The 27,645-nt window shown below is 44.4% G+C and overlaps 1 protein-coding gene across 2 annotated transcripts; it reads left to right on the top strand.

Annotated features, from left to right (window-relative positions):
* Positions 1-27,645, top strand: CB2H6orf118 (chromosome B2 C6orf118 homolog). 2 transcript variants are annotated; one of them, XM_045500243.1, is made up of 10 exons: positions 1-103; positions 6,297-6,979; positions 7,809-7,931; positions 8,760-8,819; positions 11,506-11,630; positions 18,236-18,294; positions 21,495-21,676; positions 24,685-24,738; positions 25,292-25,353; positions 27,428-27,645. In XM_045500243.1, exons 1-10 carry the CDS (start codon positions 79-81, stop codon positions 27,486-27,488), a joined length of 1,434 nt encoding a protein of 477 aa, XP_045356199.1. In that variant the 5' UTR covers positions 1-78; the 3' UTR covers positions 27,489-27,645. The 2 variants fall into 2 exon arrangements, with proteins under 2 accessions (XP_045356199.1, XP_045356198.1); XM_045500242.1 differs by having other exon boundaries at positions 27,405-27,645.

Genomic DNA, 27,645 nt, shown 5'->3' with positions numbered 1-27,645 from the left:
CCCCGCGGGGGCGGGGCTCCGAATGTTTGTCCGTCTCCGTGGTAACCGCGGGCTCCCGGGAGCTGCGGCGGAGCGACGATGGCCCGGGAGTCAGAGCCCGAGTGTAAGTGCGCCCCGAGCGCGCCGTGGGCGCCGCCTGACGTCCGTTCGCGGTGTGATCGTCCAGGCCCCGGCTGCCCTGAGCCTGGTGTGACGAATGAATCCGCTTCTGGCGGCTGCGCCTCGGCCGCCGGGTCACCCGGGTTTGGGGCTGCGTGCGGAGCGGGGCGGGGGATGCGGTGCCTCCCCGGAACAGCTCAGGGTCACGTTCAAAGGAACAAGGTCGTGTGCGCGCACGTGCGTGTGTGCACTCGAGCGTGCGTGTGGGCACGTGCTCGTGTGCGTCCCCCGGGGGGAGGAGGGATGAGGGAGGGATTTCTAGAAGCCGTTGGGAGCGCCCTTTGTAAAGAGCCCCGCTTTGGGGCCCGTCCCGTGGCGCCACGTCCTGCGGGGCCTCGCTGGGCAGCCGCAGACCGCAGGCGGGCCGCCCCGCGAGGTGGTTTCCCGTGGTTTCGGACCCTTTCTTCTGTTCCCCGTGCAATGACTCGATGAGCTGTGTTCGCGAAACCTCTCCACCACCCCCGTCCCCGCCCCCCCTTTTTTTAATAAAGACTCTGCATGATAATGGCCCATGATAATCTCCAGTCCCCGGGCACGTGGTCTGAATGAATTTCCAGGTGCGCTGTTTCAGCCCTTTCAGAGTCCCTTTGTGCCCGCGCACCGTGAGGTCTGTTGCCCGCCACGGACGGTGGCCGATTGTTCAGACGGCCTGGCGCGGAATACGCGTTTCTGCGCGCGCCCCCGCGGTGTCTGCGGGGCTCCTTTGGGTGGCGGGATGGGGAGGTGGCGGGGGCTCCCAGACGTGGTCACGCACGCTGGCCTTGCAGTGTCTGTGTGCATGGTCCCTAAGCGCCCCCCCCCCCCCCCCCCGGCACTGCCCGAGAAGGTTCCAGTCACGGGGCGGCTGCGTGGTGTATGCAAAACGTGCCACGCGGTGGCGGGGAAATACACCAGCGCGTCCTTTTTTTTCCCCTGGTATTTCTTAGTAAGTGCATATTCTGTACAGTGAAAAGGAGGAGGAGAAATTCGTTGCCAGGTCGACCCCACACCAGGAGATCGGGTGAAATGCAAAAAAGTAAGGGCCGAGGCATCGCACAGGCTGTGCCGCAGGCGGTGGTTAGAAATTTACAGCGTCCCAGGCTTTTGAGGTTGTTTTTTTGTTTAACACGTAGGTAAAGAAACTGAAGCCTCTGGGCGCCTGGGGGCTCAGTCAGTTTCGCCCCGGACTGTTGCTTTTGGCTCAGGTCACGATCTCCATCTCATGGTTGGTGGGATTGAGCCCCGCAGTCAGGCTCTGTGCTGACAGCAAGGAGGTGGCTTGGTGCGCGCTCTCTCTCTCTCTCTCTCTCTCTCTCTCTCTCTTTTTCTCCTCCTCCCTCCCTCCCTCCCTCCATTTCTGCCCCTTCCCAGCTTGTGCTGTCTGAATTAATTAATTAACTAATTAATAATAATAAAAGGAACTGAAGTTTCTCCCTGACTTTGGGAGGCATCACTGCGTTCTTCCTTTTGGGATCTAGGGGGTGGGGGATCCTGGGGTGGGGGGTTCCAGGGAGGGGGCGATGGTGTTCAGGGGTGGCCACCCATCCCCTCTCCTGGCAGTGCTGGCTCTCCTGAATTGTCAAGTCTCTTGGGTGGTTTTCCCGCCCCTCCCACTGGCCGCAAGCCCTCTCCTGACTGTCATCACCAACTGGCCTGTCCAGTCCTGGATACCACGTAGCCTGCACTCCCCTTGCTGTATTCGTTCATTTTCTGCTGCTGCTCTAACGGATGACCACAGATGTAGTGACACAAAGCAAACCAAACTCCGCATCTCTGTCCTGTGGGGTAGAAGTCTGGTTGGCTCTGCTGGGCCCTGCTGGGGTCTCTCTGGGCAGAACTCTCGGTACCAGCTGGGCTCCCTTCCTTTCTGAAGGCTCTGGGGAGGACTGTCCTCCAGGATCACTCAGGTTGTCGGGCAGGACCCACTTCGTTGCGGTTGTAGGACTTGAGGTCCTGTCCCTGTCGCCTGTCAGCTCCTGGACGCCTCTCCCCAGGGCCCCACCTGGCCCCCCACCCCCATCCCAGAGCCCCCAGTGGCCACAGAATCCTTCCATCACAGGGAATCTCTCCGACTCCCCTTCTGGCCCCAGCCAGGGAAGGTTCTGTGCTGTTAGGGGCCCATGGGATTAGATCGTGCCCCCCCAGGTAATTCAGGAAACCCTATTTTAAGGGCATAACTTTAATTAAATCTGCAAAGTCCCTTTGTTAGGAGCATAGAAATGGGAGGTGGGCTCACGAATCCGCCTTCCGGGCCAGTGATTTCAGGATAATTAAGGTGAGGTGCTTTCCGGCTTCTCACTACCGCACTATAGATGCTCCCAAGGTCTCCCTGTCGCGGGTACTCATAGCTCATTCCTACTGGACTTTGGGATTCCCGGTGGGATGGGGGCGCCTGGGGGGCTCAGTCAGTTAAGTGTCTGGCTCTTGATTTCAGCTCAGGCGATGGTGTCACAGTTCATGGGTTCAGGCCAGTGTCAGGCTCCAGGCGAGCAGGGTGGAGCCTGCTGGGGATTCTCCCTCCCTCCCCCCCTCCCTCCCCCCCCCTCCCTCTCTCTCAAAATAAATAAATAAACTTAAACGAAACAAAACGAACATGATTCCTGGTGCAGAATCCTCTGAGGGAGAGAGCACGGTGTGGTGCGGAGTAAAATTTTATTATTTCAAATTCTAAGGATATGACTTCCTTTCCCGCGTTTATTCATGAAGCAAAACAGTTAACTCTTGGTCTCTTTCTGACGCGGCTGATGTTAATAAAAACACAGTTTCTTCCCTTGAGGAACTGTCGAAATCGCCCCGGAAACGTGTGACGGTTGGTGGCAGAGAGTGAACGAGGACAGGGCGAGGCCGTGTGCGGAGTTCAGGAGAGAGGGATTACGATCTCGAGAAGCGTTGTAGACCCCCGACAGGCGATTAAAATGCCGGAGGGGGCAAAACCAACCCGAGTATCTGCACAGACGGAGGCTTCCCCGTGTAGATTCTTTCAGGAGTTCAAGCACCCAGCCTGGCTTGGCCGGTTCCCCGAGGCCCTGGGCCTCTGCTCTGGCCGCTCTGAGGAGAATGATTTTGCTAATTTTCCGGTGGTTCCAAAGCCTTTTGGGAAATAAAATCGACAGGATAGCACAACACCAGAAATGCCTCTTTGTCCTGCTTTCCAAAGAGAGCTGGTATCATGTAGGTGACGGGGAATTTTAGTTCTCAGCGCAGCTAGGCCACGGTGCCCAGATGGTTTGGTCAAATTTCATTCTGGATGTCTCTGTTGAGGATGTTTGTTGGATGAAGGTAACATTTACCCCAGTAGACTTTGAGTAGAGCAGATTGCTCTCTGAAATGTGGGCGGGCCTCGTCTGCTGTCAAAGGCCTTACTCGAATAAACACTGACCCTCCCCAGAGCAAGAGGGAATTCTCCAGCAGAACGCCTTGGGCGTGTGGTGGGTTTGTAGCATAATCAAGTGAGCCGATTCCTTAGAAGAAATCTCTATATATTCTCTCTCTACACCCTTTTGGTTCTGTCCTCTGGAGAAGCCCAACAAATACGATGTGGTTTTAGCACCTTCTTTAAGTGTTGATGCCTTTGATTACGTATGATTATCTGTCTTGAAAAAATGTTCTGTTGATATTTTAACATTTTATGAGTGGTTTCTTTGAAGTAAGAAGCTAACCAACAGGGAGAAGGGGAGACTGTGGTCTGGGCTTGGCAGTATCCCCGAGGTGGATAGAGTTCTGGAATGGCTCAAGTTTGCCTGACCTCTCGTGGACACTTGGCATAGTCCCCAAGCCTTTGAACAGGGGGACAGAGTGCTCTGCAATTATGCTGTATCCCACGGCACCAGAGACCTCAAGACAGGTAGCATGTTGGGTGGGCCTGACCTAATCACACAAAGCTGGTCATAGTGGAGGGGTCAGAGGTCGGGGAGCATGAGAAGTATGTGAAGGGGGTTCAGGGATGAAGGATGAAGGGTCTCAGAAAGAGACCAAGAGTTAACTGTTTTGCTTCATGAATAAATGTGGAAAAGGAAGTCGTATTTTTAGAACGAGGGCAGCCACTGGGAGCTGAGCGTGACCCCCACCAACAGCCAACGAGGAAGTGGGGACCTCGGTCCTACCATCGCAAGAACTCGATTCGCTCAACAATAGGAATAAGGCTGCGAGCAGGTTCCCCACCCCACTTCCAAGGCTTCCAAGAGCTCAGCCGGGCCCACATTTTGATACCGTGTTGTGATATCCCCAGGGGAGAACCCAGCCCCTTCAGGCTGAAGTCCGGACCCATATAACCTTGAGCTAAACACCGGTTTGAAGCTGCTGTTTGTAGTAATTTGTTATATAGTAACAGAAGTTACCCCGGTTCTTCATGTTCTCTGGGCCTTTCTTACTTTTCACAGGTGAAAACAGAGGAAATACTGTGTCCTGATTTATTGTCACTGCTTCTGGACGTGGATTGGTCAGGGTTTGGATGTGGCACGGGTCCCAGAAAGCCCTCCCCTGGAGCCCAGGCACTTGTGGGATAAGAGAGCTGATCCAACAGTTTGATACAAATGCTGTATTCAGGGATCAGTTCTCCTCATGCCCCCCGACCTCTGACCCCTCCTCTATGACCATCTTCATGTGATTAGGTGAGGCCCACCCAACATGCTACCTGCCTCGAGAGGTGTCTGGACCCGAGTGGGTCACATAAGTCCTTCTGCTTCCCTTTTACAGCATGGGGACGAAACTAGTCACAGATGGAATCATCGTGGGGCCCAGGGTCACGGATGTGGGCAATGCTTGGATGGGGGATGTTCAGGGTGGGCCCTCAAGGGCTCTGTTGCCAGCGCCCTCCCCAGCCCAGGTTGACGTGTGGGACCGCAGATCTGGTCAGTTACTCCTCCGGGGTTCTCTGGAAAGTTATGCCGTATGCTCGTGGCTCCGGGGCCCTCACGGCGCGTGGCCGAAAAGAAATCTCCTTTCCTCGAGTTGAAGTCTGGGTCAACTCTGGTTCTACCAGAAGCATTTGGCGAGGTGTTCCCTGTGCTGTAGTCCTTTCCTGAAAATAGATACCGTTCATGGAGTGTCTGTCCTAGGCCGTGTGCTTCTTTGCCAAAAGCGATTCCATTTAGCTGTCAATCAACCCTTTTGAGTAGGATGATTCTTCTGATCTTTCAGAGGAAGAAATTATGATTCAGAGAGATGATGTAAGCGTTTAGAGCTCACGTGGTTAGCAGTCTGATTCAAACAGCCAGGTTTTTCCAGTTTTATGTCCTGGACCATGTGCCCACGTGGCACCCCACCACGGGGACATATGAGAAGCTGGGCCCTTTGTGGAAGGAGCTGGGGTCCCCGTCAGCTCTCCCACGGGGTTTACTCCGTGGCTCCTTATCTTCTACGAGCGGGGATGGGAGCAGAAGGGGTGACGGACTTGTCAGTCCCTGGGGGTTTGGTCAGGGACGCTGAGACATTTCAGTATTGAGAGAGAAAACACCTGTGTTTATTTCCTACGTTGGGTGTCTCTGAGCATCATCATTATGAATTCTAATTATGCCGTTAAACTTCCCTTTCAGAACCTTTGCTAATATTGTAAGAAACCCTCTGTTGAATCAAAAGCCCCATCCTCCTCCTTCTTGGCTTTGTAGGGCCCTGGTTTCTTTCTTTCTTTCCTTCTTTCTCCCTTTCTCCCCCCCCCCACCTTTCTCCCTTCCTCCCTCCCTCCTTTCTTTCTCTCTCTCTTTCTTTCCTCCTTCCTTCTTTTCTTTTCTTTTTTCCTTTCTTTTCTTTTTTCCTTTCTTTTCTTTCTTTTCTTTCTCTTTCTTTCTTTCTTTCTTTCTTTCTTTCTTTCTTTCTTTCCTCTCTTTCTCTCCCTCTCTGTCTTACTTTATTTTGAAGTAATCTCCACACGCAACATAGGACTAAAACCTGCCACCCCAAGATCGAGAGTCTTACTCTCTACCAACTGAGCCAGCCAGGTGCGCCCCTGCGGGGCCCTGGGCTCTCTGATCAGACCTGCACATCATGTGCACCTATCAGCCCCCCGTTTGCAGCAGGCCTGGCCTGCGTGCTGTTTCCTCTCGGGTCTGTCAGCTCCTCCTCTGGGACTGGGAGGTAGCAGCTCAGCAGATACGCACAGCGGTCTTATTGTCTTATTGTGGAACCCCCGACTTAATAGTCTCATTATCTTCCCTGACCAGTTTACCTGCGGTGGAAACACTGTGAGGTGCCAGGTGTTCAGACTTTATGCAATCTAAGGACACTTCTGAACAAACTTCAGAAAGATCACAGAGAGGATGTCTATCTTTACACCTCTGGGCACTTGAATCCCAATAAGCTCTACAGGCCTCCTGAGACCATCCTGTGTCACTGGCCCAACGCCAATAGACCAAAAGGGGAAAAGATCTTGCAGGTGGAAAAGCCGATCGGAAAATCCGATAAGGAGATCACCAAGATGAAAGACGCTCTGGCTTATTTTACCATCAATACAGCTCTGGGGCCCAATGAGGCACAGAACACACCGCTGTTCAGGTATTTGAACCCCGCGGAGCATAGTTCCCACACTGCAGAAGAGGATTTCATTCAAAGGAAGTCTCCGAGGAAAGAGGGTTCTCCCGAGTGGCGGAGGAGAGAAGAGCTGAGGTTGCCAGAGATGAAGGTTCTCAAGTACAGAGCGGTGGAGTCCAGCCGTCAGTGCGTGATGCCTCCCCGACGTAAGGACGAGTATCAGTACATCAGCTCGTACTTAGCCGGCCTGACGAAGACAGACAAGTACAGGAAGTTCTTGCGTTTCCAAAAAGAAGTTCTTGCGAAGCATCATCTCCGGAAGAACGACTTCACTGGGAGGCAGGCAGCGACACAGCATGAGAAGAAGTTGGAACAGGTAAGGAGGTTGACCTTGCAGTCCCGTGGGCACACTGCGGGAGTCCAAATGTTGTGGGTGGACGTCCGCATTCAGACACCTCATTTACATTTCCGGGTAGGATGTAGGATATCCACCAGGGGCTGGGAACATCTGACACGAGGTAAATCATCACGGGGAGAAGTAGAAGAAGGCTAAATCCAGAAACTTAATCAGTTGGAGGTGATTTCATAGGGAGAGCATCAGACGCTGCCTGGCAGCTGTGATATACAATGTTCATGGATAGCAGATGCATCTGAGGAAAGGTTTGCCTAACTTGCTATGAAAGCACTGAGGGCAGAGTGAGGCGGGGGTACAGTCAGGTGACAGAGGTAGATTCTGCCCGGAGTCACTCGTGTCTGTGGAAGATAATTAGTGTGATGGGAGGTGCTTTAGTGAACTCCCAGGGGCCGTGAGTCGTGCACAGTGACCGGGCATGTGATGCAAGAGAGAGACTACGGGAAGAGAGGAAGTAGCAGTGTGCCTGAGAAGTAACCAAACCTGATGAGGGTTTTGGCTGAGAGGACTAATGGAAAGAGAAGGACCCTGTGGGTGCAGTGAGTCCTTAAATACAGGGTGCAAGGAGGTGAATGAAGAAAACAAAGACAAACACGCCTTGGACAATCAGGCAAACAGACATCCTCAGGCTCCTCGGTTGGCCGCCTGGCTCTGCCCAGACCCAGCTCTGGGCTGGTATGAGCTGGACCCGCTGATAGAAAACCCCATGGAAATTCTCATTCCTCCCCCTGAGAAACTCTTTGGAAAGGAAAATTAAGACATCCTGAAATGTCTGGTTCTGTTTCTCCACCAGGAGCTCCAAAACGTGTGTGTATGTGACTCCCAACAGTTCAACAGACTGCAGGTCTATGGAAAAGTCTTTGAAGATATTTGCAATAGTTCTTTGATATTTGGGGATATCTTGAAAGAAGTTAAGGTAATAATAAGTGTATATTTGTCACATAACAGTTGAGAGCCATACATGACATTCTGTGCACAGGATTGCTGTTCTCACAGAATTCCTGCCAAGTATCATGGCTTCCATTTTACAGAGACAGAAAGTGACTCACAGACTCAAAGTAATGTGCTTATGGCCACGCAAATCACCAGTGGGACATGTGAATAAACAACCAGCTAGCTCACTCCTTAAGCCCATTTTCTTTCCTGCTAAAGCTTCCCAACTATTTATAGACTTTTACAAATTGTATATATATAACATATAAACATTTATAATTATGCATAATAAGTTTATATAAATTCTTCTGGAATTATAAGTTTGTTGTGATTTCATGATGAACGTTGAGCTTCATATCAAAAGTGAGTTGAAACGGGTTTTCTTACACATCTTTCTCTTATCCAAATCCTGAAGACGAGGATACTTAAAAGCAGGAATACAGTGGCCTGTTCTCCAGAGAATGTCCCCATCCCTAGGGAGCCCATCTCTGGCAGATCGGCAGGACCCAAGTCCCCAGAGCACCCATATGGCGGGAGATCACGTGCTGTGTGTGCGTGTCAGAGTATTTGATGATACTCTTCTGAGGTGATCCATAGTTAACATTCAGACCTGCTTCCAGGTTGGTGAGATTTTATACACTTTATTGTGCGTATTGGTTAATATGCTGAAGGAACATTTTATATTTTTGAAATGATCTAGACTGACATCCTTAACTTCCATATTATTTGTACATGCAAAGAAACTTACATAGTAGTGTTAAACACGTTTTCAATGGATTTTTTTTTTTTTTTTTTTTTTTTTTTGGTATAGGATGAATACGAACTCTACATGGCAATACTCCTGCGGTCCCAGACCGCATCACAGTATAAGGTAATGAATGATCATGCAAGTGCCTAAATAGAGCCTGTTTCTTCATTCTTTCATATTTCACGGGCAGGAGAAAACATTCAGAATCCAAGAGGCCCCATCTGCTTCCATAGTAGAAAAGCTGGAGACCAGCTGAGGGGCTTGTGGGTAAGGACTTCACCTTCTGCTCGCAGTGAGCACCAGCGGTGGGGTGGAGGAGGGGCATACACATTGCTTGTGTTGTGCCGATGTCTCTGGCCACCAGTTCTCAGGGATCTCTCTGGCTCATTAACCCTGTCCTCCCATGGCTGTTTCACTCAGCACTGGCCCTTTTCTCCCTCTTTCTCTGGTTGTACGATATATTTGCTCACCTTTATACTGATGATCCCCAGCTCTGTCTATGGCACCCAGATACTTCCTGGGAGTTCCAGATTATACCTGTGTCCAGGTATAATCCCATTGGATGTTGACACTTAGGTGTCTGGGGCAGGCAGATTACAGACCTAAAGATAGGGAAACTATCCTGAATTACCTGGGGGGCCCAATCTAATCCCACAGACCCCTACAAGCTGAGGCCTATGTCTGCTTCCCTGGGTGGGGCCAGAAGGGGAGTCGGAGAGATTCCCTGTGATGGAAGGATTCCATGGCCACTGGGGGCTCTGGGATGGGGGTGGGGGGCCAGGTGGGGCCCTGGGGAGAGACGTCCAGGAGCTGACAGGCGACAGGGACAGGACCTCAAGTCCTACAACCGCAACGAAGTGGGTCCTGCCCGACAACCTGAGTGATCCTGGAGGACAGTCCTCCCCAGAGCCTTCAGAAAGGAAGGGAGCCCAGCTGGTACCGAGAGTTCTGCCCAGAGAGACCCCAGCAGGGCCCAGCAGAGCCAACCAGACTTCTGCCCCACAGGACAGAGATGAGGAGTTTGTATTAAGCCAGTAATTTTGTGGGTATTTGTTATGACAGCAATATAAAACGAAGAAAATGCCCCATAAATCTCTCAAAGCAGCATTTCCAACTTTAAGCTGTTCTTTATTGTACATTGGCTACCATAGCTTGTGTGTGTGTGTGTGTGTGTGTGTGTGTGTGTGGTCCTTATCTCATTGATGCTTAGCAATGGCCTTCTAGATTATACATCTTTCCCCTGTGCTGGGCTGAATAGTGTCCTCCAAAACATCGTGTCCACCCGGGGGGCTGTGAGTGTGACCTTACTGGGAACTAGGGTCTGTGCAAGTATAATTAAGTTAGGGTGAGGTCCTTAGGGTGGGTCCTAATCCAGCGACTGGTGTCCTTATAAGAAGAGGGGAGTTTGGACCTGGACACAGACATAGGGAGCAGAGATCAGAGCGGGACATATACTGACACAAATCTCTGTTCCCGAACCACTGAAGTAACCACATAGAAACAGTCTGGGAACATAGATGGTGCCATGTCAGGAATTACCAGACAGCACGTAGGGAAAGCATGGCGAGTGTGTTGCAGCGGGGGCCCCTGGGTGGCTCAGTCGGTTAAGCATCCGACTCTTCGTCTCGTCTCGGGTCATGATCTTGGGGTTCGTGCTGACACACGGAGCCTGCTTGGGATTCTCTCTCTCTTAAAATAAATAAATGAACTTAAAAAAAAAGTGTATTGTGACAGCTATGATGCAGCACGTACAAGTGCATGGTGTCCTCGCCTAACTGCTGACAGCCCCCAGGTGTCCCCTCCAGGCTGAGGTCGTGCCTGTGGATGTTCTAGTAAGGAAAATAGACTGCGAGATCAACTCCCTCGTTCACAAAAACTAAGAGGATGTAGCATTACTAAAACTACTTTTGACTTTTTGAATTCAATAAAGTTTAAGAATTCTGTCTTACAAATTAGGAAGTACAGTTGCCTTGTATTTGAAAAACATCACAGCCTTACAGGGAGGTCAGTTCTGATTTACTCCTTAAATCTTTTCTTTTCATCTGTAATTATTTTATTATTTTATTTTAATTTTATTTTGTCTTATTTTACTTTATCTTACCTCATCTTAGAAGCAGAGGAAGAGGGAGAGACAGCCTTTTTTTTTTTTAAAGTTTATTTATTTTGAGAGAGAGCGAGCGAGCGAGCAGCATGAGTGGGGAAGCGGCCGAGAGAGGGGGAGAGAGAATCCCAAGTAGGATCCGCACCGTCGGGGCACGGAGCCCGACGCGGGGCTCCCTCTCACGAACTGCGAGATCATGACTTGAGCTAAAACCAAGAGTCAGATGCTTAACTCGCTGAGCCGGCCAGGCGCCCCAGAAAAGTAAGCTTTTGTTTGAGAGGAACAAGCAAAGGCTCTGGTTGGCGGCCTACACTGTTCCTTGGGTTTTTCACGTTGAGTCCGGATGAATTTATGTGCACTAATTTCAATCAAACACCAGCATGAAAAGTTCCCTGGCCAACAGGGCATCAGCTCTTTCTTTCTGTTTCTGGAAATGTGGCAGCCCATCACCTAAAGAGGCAGGGATCTTTGTGTCTCCACATCCTACGGTGAAACCCCACCACTTTTTAAATGTCTTCATAAAATAAAGCCTTCATAAATTTTAAAACAGTATTTTGTCCAGATCTTTACATGACGAGTTATCCCTCCTCCCATATTTTCCTATTTACCTATTTTACCTAGAATTTCTATTTTGACTCAGAATATCTTGAATACACTGTAATATTCCTTCCTGTGTACGTCTCATCCATTATGGCCTTGTCCTCCTAGACTCTGCTGGCTAATGCCAAGGGGCTGGAGAAGAGGTCTGTGAAGACAGCAGATGTCAACCAGGCCAGGGAGGAGCTGAGGGCGATTGTGACGGCCACCAAGGCTGCCCTGGAGCATAATGACAAGTGAGGGTTGACAGTCTGATTTGATTTACATTGGGATTATACTATTGTACAATGTATTAAAACCACGTGACAAGCATGTATTTACATTTTTTCCTGCGTTGTTGGGTGAGATGTGTTGCCTTCGCTAACAGTGTGCCTGTCATCTGGCCCCTTTCCCAAGCCATCACATCTGTGACTGGGAAATTCAACCAAACCCAGCGTTTGTATGGGGGAGGGTGGTGTGGGATGGTTTCCGAGGGAATCTCATCTTCCGTGGTGGTTTCCTGGGGACCTCCTGGTAGGTGACCCGGCTGCAAAGTCAAGACACCTTTCATGAATGGACTATTATTTTCTCTTAACTTAAAAACATCTTTTGACCTTTCTGTATAGTCTTCCAGATGAAATAACAATTGGATAGGGCGTATGTTTTGTAGAGGGTTAAAAAAAAAAAAAAGATTGAAGCAAAGCCAGCACACTCAAGAAAACAAAACAGGAAACAAAAACCAAAAAATGAAACGGTGCCTTCAGTGTAACTAGAAGACAAAAAGCATCCAGACTTCAGAATACCTGAAAATGGAAAAATGCACATCAAATGGCAGTGAATCGTGATCTACGGTCTTTCTACAAACCTTCGTGACAGAAAGGGCAGTGGGGGAAGGGAGAACAATGGAACTGGTAGAAAACATAACATGTTCTAAGACCAGTGAGAGAGAGAAGGAGAGAGGTGAAGAGAGAGTGGGAGGGAGAGAGAGGGAAAGGGAGAGAGAAGAACAGAGGGATGGGGAGAAAAAGAAAGGGGGTAGGAGGAAGGAGGAGAGAGAGGGGAGTGACGTTTTTTTTTTCCACGTTGATTTGTTTTTGAGAGAGCAAATGGGGGAGGGGCAGAGAGAGAGGAGGACAGAGGATCTGAAGCAGGCTCTGTGCTGATAGCAATGCACCGGATGTGGTGCTTGAACTCATGAACCACGAGATATTGACCTGAGCAGAAGTTGGACACTGAAATGACTGAGCCACGAAGGCGCCCCCTTTTGCAGACTTTGTATTAAAGATACGTCCTTTTCATTTCTGCTGAAATGGCCTTTGGGACTTTGGTAGGGATTGAATTGATTGGTAGATGGCCTGGGAGGGTATCATCACCTTTACCACATTGCGCCTTCCAAGCTGTGATCCTGGGATGCCATTCCATTGACTTAGGTCTTTTTTAAATATAATTTAAAATATAATTTTTTAAAATATAATTTATTGTTGGGGTGCCTGGGTGGCGCAGTCGGTTAAGCGTCCGACTTCAGCCAGGTCACGATCTCGCGGTCCGTGAGTTCGAGCCCCGCGTCAGGCTCTGGGCTGATGGCTCATGATGGCTCAGAGCCTGGAGCCTGTTTCCGATTCTGTGTCTCCCTCTCTCTCTCTCTGCCCCTCCCCCGTTCATGCTCTGTCTCTCTCTGTCCCAAAAATAAATAAACGTTGAAAAAAAAAATTTAAAAAAAAAATAAAATATAATTTATTGTCAAATTGGCTGACATACAGTGTGTAAAGTATGCTCTTGGTTTTGGGGGTAGATTCCCGTGGTTCATGGCTTCCATATAACACCCAGTGCTCATCCCAACAGGTGCCCTCCTCAATGCCCATCACCCATTTTCCCTTCCCCCACTCCCCCATTAACCCTTAGTTTGTTCTCTGGATTTAAGAGTCTCTGATGGTTTGCCTCCCTCTCTGTAATGTATTTTACTTTCCCTTCCCCTCTAATCTCCTGTTAAGTTTCTCAGGTTCCACATATGAGTGAAAACGTGGTATCTGTCTTTCTCTGCCTGACTTATTTCACTCAGCATAATACCCTCCAGTTCCATCCACATTGCTGCACATGGCAGGATTTCATTCTTCCTTATTGCCAAGTAGTATTCTATTGTATATATAAACCATATCTGCTTTATCCATTCATCCATTGATGGACATTTGGGCTCTTTCCATAATTTGGCTATTGTTGAAAGTGCTGCTATAAATATTGGACACATGTCCCTATGAGTCAGCACTCCTGTATCGCTTGGGTAAATTCCTAGTAGCACTGTTGCTGGGTCGTAGGGTAGTTCTAGTTTTAATTTTTTGAGAAACCTCCACACAATTTCCCAGAGTGGCTGCACCAGTTTGCATTCCCACCAGCAGTGCAAGAGGGTTCCCGTTTCTCCACATCCTCGCCAGCATCTAGAGTCTCCTGATTTGTTCATTTTAGCCACTCTGACTGGTGTGAGGTGATACCTCGTCGTGGCTTTGATTTGTATTTCCCTGACGATGAGTGATGTTGAGCATCTTTTCATGTGTCGGTTGGCCATCTGGATGTCTTCTTTGGAGAAGTGTCTATTCATGTCTTTTGCCCATTTCTTCACTGGATTGTTTTGTTTTTTGGGTGTGGAGTTTGGTAAGTTCTTTATAGATTTTGGAGAGTAACCCTTTATCCGATATGTCATTTGCGAATATCTTTTCCCATTCTGTCGGTTGCCTTTTAGTTTTGTTGATGGTTTCCTTTGCAGTGCAGAAGCTTTTTATCTTGATGAGGTCCCAATAGTTCATTTTTGCTTTTAATTCCCTTGCCTTTGGAGATGTGTCGAGCAGGAAATCGCTGCGGCTGAGGTCAAAGAGGCTGTTGCCTATTTTCTCCTTTAGGGTTTTGATGGTTTCTTGTCTCACATTTAAGTCTTTCATCCATTTTGAATTTATTTTTGTGAATGGTGTAAGAAAGTGGTCTAGTTTCATTCTTCTGCATGTTTCTGTCCAGTTCTCCCAGCACCATTTGCTAAAGAGACTGTCTTTTTTCCATTGGATACTCTTTCCTGCTTTGTCAAAGATTAGTTGGCCATACATTTGTGGGTACATTCTGGGTTCTCTTTTCTATTCCACTGGTCTGTGTGTCTGTTTTTGTGCGAATCTTGATGGTTACAGCTTTGTAGTAGAGGCTAAAGTCTGGGATTGTGATGACTCCCACTTTGGTTTTTTTTTTTCAACGTTACTTTGGCTATTCAGGGTCTTTTGTGGTTCCATACAAATTTTAGGATTGTTTGTTCTAGCTTTGAGAAGAATGCCAGTGCAATTTTGATTGGGATTGCATTGAATGTGTAGATTGCTTTGGGTAGTATTGACATGTTAACAATATCCATTCTTCCAATGCATGAGCATGGAATGTTTTTCCATTTATTTGTGTCTTGTTCAATTTACGTTATAAGTTTTCTATAGTTTTCAGCATACATATCTTTTACCTCTTTGGTTAGGTTTATTCCTAGGTATTTTATGGTTCTTGGTGCAATTGAAAATGGGATAGATTTCTTTATTTCTCTTTCTGTTGCTTCATTATTGGTGTATAGGAATGCCAACTGATTTCTGTACATTGGTTTTGTACCCTGCGACTCTGCTGAATTCATGTATCAGTTCTAGCAGCTTTTTTGTGGAATCTTTTGGGTTTTCCATGTAGAGTATCACGTCGTCTATGAAAAGTGAAAGTTTGACTTCGTCTTTGCCAGTTTTGATGCCTTTTATTTCATTTTGTTGTATGATTGCTGAGGCTAGGACTTCCAACACTATGTTAAACAACAGTGGTGAGAGTGGACATCCCTGTCATGTTCCTGATCTCAGGGGGAAAGCTCTCAGTTTTCATTGAGGATTATGTTAGCTGTGGGTTTTTCATATATGGCTTTTATGATGTTTAAGTATGTTCCTTCTGTCCCAACTTTCTTGAGGGGTTTTTATGAAGGAAAGTTGCTGTATTTTGTCAAATACTTTTTCTACATCTATTGACAGGATCATATGGTTCTTATCCTTTCTTTTTATTTATTTATTTTATTTTATTTTATTTTATTTTATTTTATTTTTTATTTTATTAATGTGATGTACCACAATGATTTGCAAATATTGTACCAGCCCTGCAGCCCAGGAGGGGCTGCATTTTTGCATCCCTGTTCATCAGGGAAATTGGCCTGTACTTCTCCTTTTTTGTGGGGTCTCTGTCTGGTTTGGGAATCACAGGAATGCTGGCTTCATAGAATGAGTCTGGAAGTTTTCCTTCCCTTTCTATTTTTTGGAACAGCTTGAGAAAGATAGGTATTAACTCTGCTTTAAATGTCTGGTAGAATTCCCCTGGGAAGCCATCTGGCCCAGGACTCTTATTTGTTGGGAGATTTTTGATAATTGATTCAATTTCTTCACTAGTTGTGGGTCTGCCCAAGTTTTCTCTTTCTTCCCACTTGAGTTTTGGAAGTGTGTGGGTGTCTAGGAGTTTGTCCAGTTCTTCCAGGTTGTCCAGTTTGCTGGCATAGAATTTTTCATAGTATTCTCTGAAAATTGTTTGTATTTTGGAAGGGTTGGTTGTGGTAAGTCCAATTTCACTCGTGATTTTATCTATTTATCCTCTATCTCTTCTTTTTGAGAAGTCTAGCGGGTTATCAATTTTGTTTATTTTTTTCAAAAAAACCACCTCTTAGTTTCATTGATCTGTTCTCTGTTTTTTTTTTTTTTTTGATTCTATATTGTTTATTTCTACTCTAATCTTTATTAGATCTCTTCTTCTGCTGGCAGAGGGGTGAGGCTTGAAAGGGAGAGAGAGAGAGAAAGAGAGAGGGGTGAGGAGAGAAATGGAGGGAGAGAGAGGGAAAGGGAGAGAGAGACAAGGTTAGAGGTGTGGGGGAAGAAAGGGAGGGGGAGAAGGGAGAGATAGAGGGAGAGGAAGAGAGAGAAGGAGGGAGGGAGAGAGAGCAGCTTCCCTAAATAATACAGATAATAACAGAGGTTACTGGTCGGTCTCTCAGAGCACTGACTTAGAAGGAGAGGACTTTGGAGTGAGTGTGGAAGCAAAGAGCCAATTCCGAAATGATGATATGGTGGGAACAGGTTTAAAAGGAAGTGATCGGCCTCCTTTAAAGCTGTGCATTGAAGAGAAAAAGAAGCAGAGGAGGGGGATTTAGAAACCCGTACCTCACACACTCCCCGAACCACTAGCCCTGCCCACCACGGTGCAGAGGTGCAAGTGATCTCTGTCTGTACAAATGGCTTCAAGAGAGAACAGAAAATGGGGGCCCAAGCAATTTAGTTGATGAAAATCTCGGCCATCCGACAACAAAAAGCGGGAGAAGGAAACTGCCACAACGCTCCACACTTAAATATTCCCCGAAGAGCTTTTCTGGATGTGAAAATGATCTGGAGTCAGTAATGTAAACAATAAGCACAGCAATGAATGGCAATAAAAAGGAAGATGTGAATCAAGGTTTGGCCACTGAGGAAAAGCTAGTTGGAAAAGTCAAGATTATGTCATAGATCCAGACTAAATTATGACGCTCCCAGCAGGAATAGTCTTGAGTGACACTACAGTAACGAGCGTTAGAGAAAAACGGGAGAACAAGCAAGAGAATGAAAATGAGATAAGAAAAGAAAGTCAGAGAAAAAGTGGTTGAAGTGGAAGACAGGTAGAGAAGATCCATTGTACATAATTAAAGTCTCAGAAGAAGAAAAATCAATGGGACAGAACATCACACTTGAAACTAATACATTAAACATTTCTAGAAACTAAATGCTCTGGATCTACATGCTGTAAAGACTGTTAAGATTATTATTAATTCACTTAATCTCAATCTTTTAACATTGGGGGTCATAATACCTTTCTATTTCTTTTAATCTCTGATGCAATGAGCTAACGTATGTGAAAATATTTAACCATTAGGCCTCTTGTAGGCAGGCAGCATCGACTCATTTGTGGTAGTGATGTTGGTAACCAAATTGCAGGGGTTTTCTGTACATATTAGCGCCCCCATCTTTTTCCCTCCAAATCAGAGATAATACAGTTGATTTAGTTTAATTATTGTGTTCGTGTTTTTGTTTTTGTTTTTTCCTTTGGAACCAGGGGGAGGATACAAAGAAATTACAACTGTTTTCATTTCCTTCTTTTAAAATGTTTTTTAAGTTTATTTATTTGTTTTGAGAGAGAAGGAGAGAGTCCAGAAGGGGGAGGGATATATAGAGAGAGGGAGACAGAGAATCCCAAGCAGGCTTCAGGCTCAGCACAGAGCCCAATGTGGGGCTTGATCCCACAGACTGTAAGATTGTGACCTGAGCCACAAGCGAGAGTTGGACGCTTAACTGACTGAGCCACCTAGGCGCTCCTAAAATTTCTCGCATTTTACTTTTAGTGTAAATGTACTGGAATTTGTGAATTGTATCTGTGGGAGGAAATCGAAATGCACAGGGGACATGAGGTGTGCCTTCCAGCAGCAGTGACGTGCTGCCACTGGCCCTCGTCTCTGGTTCGTCTCAGAGTGTAAACGCTGGTTTCTTTGCTTCCCTGCTTCGTAGAAATTCAAGTAACAAAATAATATCCATGAACTCTATGGGAGATCATTTATTTATTTTCCAGCTTCTTCAGCTAGTGGCTTATGCAGTCTTGGTAAGAAAGTATCCTTTGGTTTATTTAATTTGACGGCTGTAGGCTCTCATCTTACGTCGATGTTCAAAATCACCTTTTTTGATAGAAACCAAGATCACTTGGTATTTGTCAATTTTTTTTTAAAAAAGACCTGTGGCATAAAATAGACAAAGGAAGAACGGTGCAAACGGAGTTCTGATATTTTACTCTCTTTTTATTATCAAACCTGTAGACTCAGAAGTGAACTAGAGGTGGAACGCACGTTGCTGCAATCAGCTAAGGAAGAGTCGGGCAAGTAATTGTGTTTCTCGGGAGCCAGATACAACCTGTGCACTAATTCATTCTTCTCTCAGATCTTTGTGGTTTTTAGTAGAACACTGAATTAAGCCAAGACCTCCTGTAGAAAGAATTCTGTCAAGTTTTGACCAAGACATTTGGACGAGAGCCCGAGAAACTGACCAAATGAGGGGCGCCTGGGTGGCTCAGTTGGTTAAGCTTTTAAACCACCACCCCCCCAGCAGCTTTTAGGATATACTCACAGATATGACCTGTTTTAAGTTCTTAGAAGACCTTGGCCTCAAAGGTTCTTGCTGGAGTCTCTTGCTTCCTTCTGCTAGTTCTTTCTTCCTGTGAGCAACACCCGTGTGATTTACCTGCTGGCCATCCTCCGAGGGTCTCTCGTGGGGCTGGCTCAGTGCTCGTCTTCTGACTCCTTCTCAGGGCTCGGAGCGTGGTGGGGTCCATCCTTCTCCTGCATCCACGTTGCCTATTCTTGGGATCCTCTTACACACGGGTCATGGATGGAACTCCAGCTCACCATTTTCCGTTTCCTTGCTGTCTCCTAACACAAGCCCACCATTTTCCTTTTTTCTTAATTTTAATTTGAGTAGCATTGACACACAATGTTTACATTAGTTTCAGGTGCACAACTTGGTGATTTGACAAGTTTATGCATATGCTCTGCGCTCACCGCGAGCACGGCTACCATGAGCCCCAGTACATTGCTGTTATAGTATCATTGACTACATTCCTTATGCTCTGCTTTCGTTCCCATGACTTACTCATTCCGTAACTGGAGCCCTATGCCTCCCTCTCCCCTTCACCCCCTTTATCCATCCCTCCATCCCCTTCTCTCTGCCCACCATCAGTTTGTTCTCTGTAGTTATAGGTCTGATTCTGCTTTTTGTTTGTTTCTTCTTCTCCTTCTCCTTCTTCTTCTTAAGATTCCATTTAAGAGTGGAATCATATGGTGTTTGTCCCGTTTTTCTTTTAAATCTAAGGGCTTTATTGTTAATTGCTAACAGGGTAAAATGAAAGATACAAAAAAATAAACAAGAGGATGCTACTAATTTCTAGAACTGAAGTAAACTTTTCTTAATATTTGATTTTAGCTGTTTCTGACACTTTTCCAGTGCTACTGAAGAAATCTGGTGGCTTGTGTTCATCCTTCTCTTTTTTTCCCAAAGCTTTCTCGTTCAGGAGCCTCTCCTCCAACCATACATTTCCTGTGGAATTTCCCCATGTTGGTGCCTCAGTCTTCCTCCTTAGGTAGAAAAGGGGTAACAGTTGGGTCATTTTAGTGACTTCACATCCCTTTTGACTTCTGCGCCCTCAGTCAATTGTTGCAGGTTAAAACGCTCAGCTTAGGTTAAGGTGGGGATCAGACTTCGTGGGTAGAAGCTTAACTATGGCTGTTTCTACCCGCTTGGTTAGTTCCTCATGCATCTGTTTAGCTCATTCCCCAGATTTCAGAACTCACCTTCAGAGTTTTCCCTTCTTCCAAATCTGGCAAGTTTGAATGACGGCAGTGGAAACCATCTTGTTCATTTTGTACAGGTAAGCATTATCACTCTTTCGACTTGCCTTTTTTTTTTTCTATCAGAAAGGGGTAGTCATTCTTTCTCAAAAAATTGTCTTCCCGCTCTAATGAGTTACCTCTAATGAGTTACATTCTAGTAACTCAAATACTGTATAATCAAGGGAGTTACTGTCAATGTCTCCACCTCCTTTCTGAATCCTTAGATATTGATGTCTGTTGGAGCCTTGGCATGTCTTTGGTCCAACACACACATCTTTGATTCCAACTCTTTCCTGCCCGGATCTCTTTTTTGGCTTCAGATTTGTATATCCAACTTCCCTCTGGACGTGTCCACTCGCGTATCCCATAGGTACCTCAACCCAACACCGTCAAGACTAAACTCTCTGTTTCAATGAATGACACCACCAAACACATGGAGGTCAAGTCAGGAAACCTGTGGCAGAAATCTTTCCCTCCTCACCCCATCAACCACCTCAGCACAGCTTGGAGTTAATGGCCAACGTGGAATCTTACCTCTCTGCTGCACTGAACTCACTTCCTTCGCACCGCATCTGTCCCTAGCTGTGGCAGAGCTGAAACCTAGGGGTTATTTGGATATCTACCTCTTCCTCTACACTCAGATCCTGTGAGCCCTCCTTGTTTCCAGTCCCTTAAATCATTTTTGTATCTCTCCACTTCTCTAAGCGACAGGTACCATCCTGAGCTGATCTTGTTTGAATGATGGCAGTGGCCGTCTGACTGGTTTTCCTGTTCCAGCCTTGCTCTTTCTCTCCCACTTTTGGTGCTGTAGACAGTGACCATCGTGTGGTTGTGTTTATCCCGGCCTAAAAGCCTTCCACAGCTTCGACTGATGTCCCAACATAGATTATAAGGCCTTTTCAGGTCTTCCCCCCGCTTCCTTCCTAGTGTTATTTACCGATGCCACTCACCTGGCCCTCAAAGTCCCCACACTACTGCATACCTTTCTTTTTACTGAAATGTGCTGAAATCTGCCCTTCCGCCACCTCTCCGTCTCCCCGTCCCCTTCCGCCTCTCTAACGCCTGTTCATCATTTGGTTATCGACTTTGCCGTGATTCTGCAGAGTTGTCCTCATACCTTCCCCACACTGTGTTAGGTGCTCAGATTGGGCACTCAGCAGATACTTTTTGATAATATAAATGAATTAGAAGAGGCATGTCCCCATCCTCGGATCAGATCATTTTTATTGATGTGCTTGAACCTTGACTTACATTATTATATTTTAGCATTACATATATATATACACACACTATACACATTATACACAGTATATATACACACATTATATATATAATATATATATTATACACATATATACACATACACATTAGGTATACACACATTATGTATATATAATATATATATTATACACACATTATACACATCATATAAAACACATTATATAAAATATATATATAACATATATATTATATACGCATATATATACACATTATACACATTATATATACACACATTATATATATAATATATATACACATTATATATTTTATATATACTATACACACACATATATATATACACATTATATATGGCAGGATATAACATATACCATAGTGTTAATAATGCATAATACTATTCATAAGAGATGACATATTAAACACAGTGATACTTTGCTTTTAAAAATATTTTCAGAATCATCTAAGAAAAATGTAGTGGATGAGGATCACCTTACCCTTATTGAGAAGGTTGAAAAGAAGAGGTGTGAAATACTCAGTAAATGGGATGAAATTCATGCTCTTGAAAGAGAAATTAAAACGACTCTGATTCATACTGGAATTTCACATATCACTGAAAGTAGGATTAAAAGCATAGAGGTATGTAGTTTATTCATTTGAATGTCTACATTGTTCTTTTGCCTGAAGAGGTTGGCAAACACCTGAAGCAATTTCATTTGGCCATTGGGTGAAAAATAATGGACAGTTGGGTCCAAGTATATTTTAATTGCAAAACATTTGTAGCAGATGGTTAGAATAATGAAGAGATCTAGCTAAAACAACAAAAATAAAGGTGATAAAAATTATGTAGAGTTCTGGTAAGGTGCAAAGTGGATCTCTTTCAGGCCAATTGATGTCTCTTAACAATTTTGTATAGAAGATGCTTGTTGTGAAGGTGATGACAATTGTCATCCGATATGTACTAAGTAGCTTGAGCTGAAGCTCAGAGGGGTTTGCAACTACCTGCCCCACGTGACACAGGTTAGAGGCGGCAAAGCTGGGATTCGAGCTTAATACTTTGGGGGTTCCAAAGCCCTAACAGTTTCCATTGTGTCACATTGAAACTTTGTAGTTAGACTTTCAGTGAGTTGAACAATTATGCTAAAAGATAGAAATTCGCCATGGAAAAGGAAGTCTACTATACTAGAAGTAGTCTTTAACAGTTATTACTAACCATTTTGACGAACCAATGATGAACAATATAATGTAAATTGTAGTCTGTGTTTTGAAATGTTATGGTACTCTACTTTTTGTATGTCGTAACCTAATTAATTTGTGCAATATCTGACTCAATGTTACCACTTTGTTACAGAGTTTATAAATGATATATGATTATTCTTTGTCTCATGGTTATATAATTACATAGATTTTTCCAGCACTATTTTTTCAATCTTTTTTTAAAAAGCAGAATTATAAAGGGATGCCTGGGTGGCTCAGTCAGTTGAATGTCCGCCTTCGGCTCAGGTCACAATCTTGCGGTTCATGAGTTCAAGCCCCGCGTCAGGCTCTGTGCTGACAGCTCAGAGCCTGGAGCTGCTTCAGATTCTGTGTCTCCCTCTCTCTCTGCCCCTCATGTTCTTTCTCTCTCTCTCTGTCTCTCTTTCAAAAATAAACATTAAAATTTTTTAAAAAAGCAGAATTATAAAGTGTATAGGAAGTTAGTAGTAGTTTAAACTTATTTTGACTTCTCTCTCTCTTTCTTTTAAAATAGTATGTTCAGATTTCTTTCTGTGATTTTGTTTATAGTCCTTTTTTTTTATGTTTCTTTATTTTGAGAGGGGGGAGGGGCAGAGAGAGAGACACACACACACAGAATCCAAAGCAGGCTCCAGGCTCTGAGCTGTCAGCACAGAGCCCGACCTGGGGTTCGAATCCACGAACATGAGATCACGACCTAACCGAAGTCGAGGCTTAACCGACTAAGCCACTCAGGTACCCCTACAGTCTATTCTTTTTTAAATGACATAATGTCCTGAGAATGAACACTAATTTACAGTCGAATTTTTAAACATTGAAAGTAATATGTTATAGTTTTAAATATATTATAACTTTAAATATATTATATTAAATTGTATTATATATTATGCAATGTATATATAATTATATAATATAACTTTAAATATGTTATAGCTTTAAATCATGTAATAATGTAAATGTATCACAAGATACATCACAAATGTAATGTAAAATTATGTAAATTTTTCCTTCATGATTAAAACCTCTTGAAGTGGATTGAATCTAGGAAATAGAAAAGTCTGTATAAGGGTTCCATATCACTAATTTATATTACTTTAGCTATTTATTACTTATATTTTGCTCCTTAAATCAAATGCTAGAAACTACAATAGAATTTCTTTTACTGTCTTATGAAATAATTCATTTCTGGTTTTGGATTTGATATATGTCATTTATTTTAAAAAAACTTTTTTTTTTTTTACATTTATTTATTTTTGAGAGACAGAGAGAGGCAGACTGCAAGTGGGGGAGGGGCAGAGAGAAGGAGACAGAACCCAAGCAGGCTCCAGGCTCCGAGCTGTCAACACAGAGCCCTACGCGGGGCTCGAACTCACGAACCGCGAGATCGTGACCTGAGCCGAAGTCAGACGCTTAACCTACTGAGCCACCCAGGCGCCCCTGAAATATGTCATTTCTGACCAAAATAAAAAATAACTAAATGCATCAGGGATTTACAGTGTGCCAGATACTACTGTGAACATTTAAAAAATACTATTTCGTATAATTTCCAACAACCCTAAGCCATTATTAACCCTCTTTTTTAGATAAGGAAACCACAGCACAGATAACACTCAGTAACTGGATTGAGGTCACAGTAAGAAAGCAGTAGAATTGAGATGAAAGCTCAATTTAGGTTTTTAATTATATACTATCTAGGTTCACTGATGTAACTGCTAATCTGAACGAGCAAATGTTTACACCCTCTGCCCGTCATTATTTTGCTCACAATTATCTTGGATATTCTCATTCACAGTATTAAATATTTTTCAAGTTTCAGTAATAATACTCTCAGTATTTTGGTTGTGTTTACAGCGAACCTATAGATTAATTCGGGAAGAAGTTACAGCTTTACAATATTCACACTCCCATCAGGGGTCATTTTACATTTATTTAATTTATTTTTATGCATTGGCTCTTAATTTTTTATGTTTGCTCTCGGGACTTGATGGCATCTGTTACTATAGTTAATGGAAACTTTAAAAACATTTTACATTACAGTTTGTAATCAGTTATTGCTGGTATATATGTGACTTACTGATATTTGTATTTTTATATTGTATCAAGCCACTTTAACAGATTCTGTGATTAGTTATGAAAATTGAGGAACTGCTCTAGAATTTCCCTAAAATTCTCTAGGTTTTTGTAATGTCAACCCTTATGTCCTCTCGTTTTTGATCTAGAGGGCTAGGATCTGTCTTACTACCTGTCCTTCCAGTCACGCTTTGTTTATTCATGTTTTTAAAGGATGTGCTATTGGCTACTTTTGAACTTAGAATAACATCATGTACATATTTTTGTTCCATAAGTGGGGAAAAGTATTTAACATGTATTCTTAACCAAGTATCTTACTTTTAAAACCATTTCTCCTTCAGACTGAAGCTATAAAATTAGAAACAGCAAATCGAATTTTAAAGAAGAAAATACATGTAAGTTTATGTGGATCAGTGTTTTTCAATAGAAGTATTTCCTTTAGTGCTGTGTGCTTCTTGTATTGTGTCATATACAAAACAAGAATATACGCATTATCTTTCTAAACGATAATTTCTGTAATGCTAGGAATATCTCAGTATGTAGACAGTAGCTTAAAACCGGACAGGTGTAACCTAATGTATTAGTGAAAAAAATAAACAACCTTTTTAAATAGTTGGATATACCAATCAGAACTGACCGTTCCTCTAACCCTTCCACACCTAACAATGAACTGTAATGAGTTTACGTGGTGACAAGGAATGTAGTGAACTGGCTCCTCTAATGACTTTCAGGATAGCCCTCCAAAATTCGTACTAAGAATCTGCTGCTTAACTGATTATAGTTCTACTTCTAGGATATATATATATTCCTCTGTATTATATATGGTATACATGAGTATGTTATGCCTGATTCCAGAAATTGTATTCCATTTTGGTTCAATGTTCTTGTTGCTATGTATGAGCAGTACCATGCCATTATACGGACCCAGTGATTTTTTATTCTTGGTAGATTATTGAAAACAATGTGAAGCAGAACCTAGAGAAGCATGAGACAAGTGAGCGGGAGCAGCTGTAAGTATTGATGTCATGATAGGAGAAGCGGGACAGTCTCATGCTACTCTCAAAACCATCCATTCAAACCGAGATTAGACTAAACAGTACTTTGGAAGTGTTTATATTCATGAGTGTTAAATAGACATGTTTCATCCTGTGCTTAAGAATGCTTAGCCCAACTCCGTTGGTTAAGCGTTCGACTTCGGCTCAGGTCACGATCTCATGGTTCGTGGGTTCGAGCCCCGCGTCGGGCTCTGTGCTGACAACTCGGAGCCCAGAGCCTGCTTCGGATTCTGTGTCTCTCTCTCTCTCTCTGCCCACCCCCCACCACTCATACTCTGTCTCTCTCTCCTTCAAAAATAAACATTAAAAAATGTATACATACACACACACACACACACACACACACACGTATAAAAGAATGCTTAGCCCAAGATTTAAATCTCAGTCAGTATATATTGTTTAGCAATATAGAAACAAATTATTTGGAAAGAAGTGAAGAATTGAGACTAAATTCTCATGGGCAAGGATCGGGAAAGTGGGGAGACGTGTGACTAGGGGTGGCTTTCTTTTCTCAAATTATATAGCTTTTAGAGATATTAAATTTAAAATATTTTTTAAACATTTATTTATTATTGACAGACAGAGACAGAGCATGAGCAGGGGAGGGGCAGAGAGAGGGGGAGACACAGAATCTGAAGCGGCCTCCAGGCTCTGAGCTGTCAGCACAGAGCCCAATGTGGGGCTCGAACTCACAAACTGCAAGATCATCACCTGAGCCGAAGTTGGATGCTCAACCGTTGGATGCTCACCCAGGCCCCCTAGAGATATTAAATTTTTGAAGAAGCCTATATAGGTATTGCTCTGACAACTTTAATTTAAAAATGAAATGGCTGATTTATATTATCTGTTTTACATGTTTAGTCTTTTGTGGTTAATTTTCTTGCAGTTGGTCCTATAGTTCAAATCTCAGGATTTGGTAAGGCCGAGAGCAACAGAAAACTACTGGTTTAAGCATGGAAAAGACTAATTTGTAAAAACAGTAAAAAGACGTTTAGTTGTAGGGGGCCTAGGTTCATTGATAATATTGGGAACCGGTGTCTTTCTCTCTTCCTTCTCTGTTCCCCTTGAGTATCGTTTTCCTCCTCAGTGTGACTGTCTCCAGGGGAACCTGGGTGGCTCTGTCGGTTAAGCATCTGACTCCGGCTCAGGTCACGATCTCGCGGTCTGTGAGTTCGAGTCCCGCGTGGGGGCTCTGTGCTGACAGCTCGGAGCCCAGAGCCTGCTTCAGATTCTGTGTCTCCCTCTCTCTCTGTCCCTCCCCCACTGATGCTCTCTCTTTCAAAAATGAATAAACATTAAAAAAATTTTTTTTTAAATATGCCTGTCGAGAGGCATGAATCTCTGTCCCACGGAGGAAGAAAGGGGGAAGAAAAGGACAAAAGCCAAAGAGCTTCTCATCATGAGGCTTTTCCGTTTTATTGAGAGGGGAAGGCCCTTCCCAGGGATCCACACATATCTCATGGCCCAGCACTGTGTCCCCAGGCCATCTTTAGCTGCAAAGGACTCTATGAAATAGAACACCTTACTTTCCAGTTTACATCGTAGAGAAAGTCCCCAGCGAAAGGTGTTGGAATGGTTGCTGAGTGAACCATACGGGTGGATGCAGGTTTTGTCGGGTCTTAGATCATACTGGGTGTCCTCAATGGAAAAGACGACGGAATTAAAAATACCAAATTGGGGAGGCTCCTTCCATAGTTCCGGCCACGAGAGTGAATGGACCTAAGGTTTAAACATCACTATCTTCAAGGTAAATTCTGCTTCTGCTGCCATACTGTGTGTAGTCTGGAAAATGCTGCAGGGGGTTGTCCCCCTAGTTAGGGAGAATCTTTGCTACACTCAAGGCCAAAATGCTACAAAAAGTCCTTTAAAATCAAAGTGGAAGATTACAAAGTCTCGCCGTGTGTCTTTGAGTAAATATGTGCTGAAATAGATGTTTATGTAAAAATTTCCTTTTATGCTTAAGGTACTTTCTTTCTCATCTCTCGTATTCATTTGTTGTGTTTAAGGAACCTTTGGGATTTCATTACAGAATTTGTAAACTTGAAGGAAACAGACAACAGCCCTCAAGGGACTGGAAAAATGACCCATGAAAATTCACAGCCATCATGTACATAGCGTGAATGTCTGCAGATGTATAAAGTAATCAAGATACATCTCATTTTGCCAGTTTTTTTCAGTTTTAATTTCTAATAAAGTTAATGCACTATATGCATCAAGATACTGGAATAAATACATGTGTGCATGTGA

Source organism: Leopardus geoffroyi, chromosome B2 (assembly GCF_018350155.1).
Source record: "Leopardus geoffroyi isolate Oge1 chromosome B2, O.geoffroyi_Oge1_pat1.0, whole genome shotgun sequence".
Lineage (NCBI taxonomy): Eukaryota > Metazoa > Chordata > Mammalia > Carnivora > Felidae > Leopardus > Leopardus geoffroyi.
This window is presented reverse-complemented; position numbering and strand designations above follow the sequence as displayed.

Excerpts from the sequence above, each read along its gene's own strand:
- CB2H6orf118 (XM_045500242.1), top strand. The coding sequence starts at position 79 with ATGGCCCGGGAGTCAGAGCCCGAGT. Across the intron at positions 11,631-18,235 it reads GCCCTGGAGCATAATGACAA|ACTCAGAAGTGAACTAGAGG; the intron begins GTGAGGGTTGAC and ends TCAAACCTGTAG. Across the intron at positions 21,677-24,684 it reads GTAGGATTAAAAGCATAGAG|ACTGAAGCTATAAAATTAGA; the intron begins GTATGTAGTTTA and ends TTTCTCCTTCAG.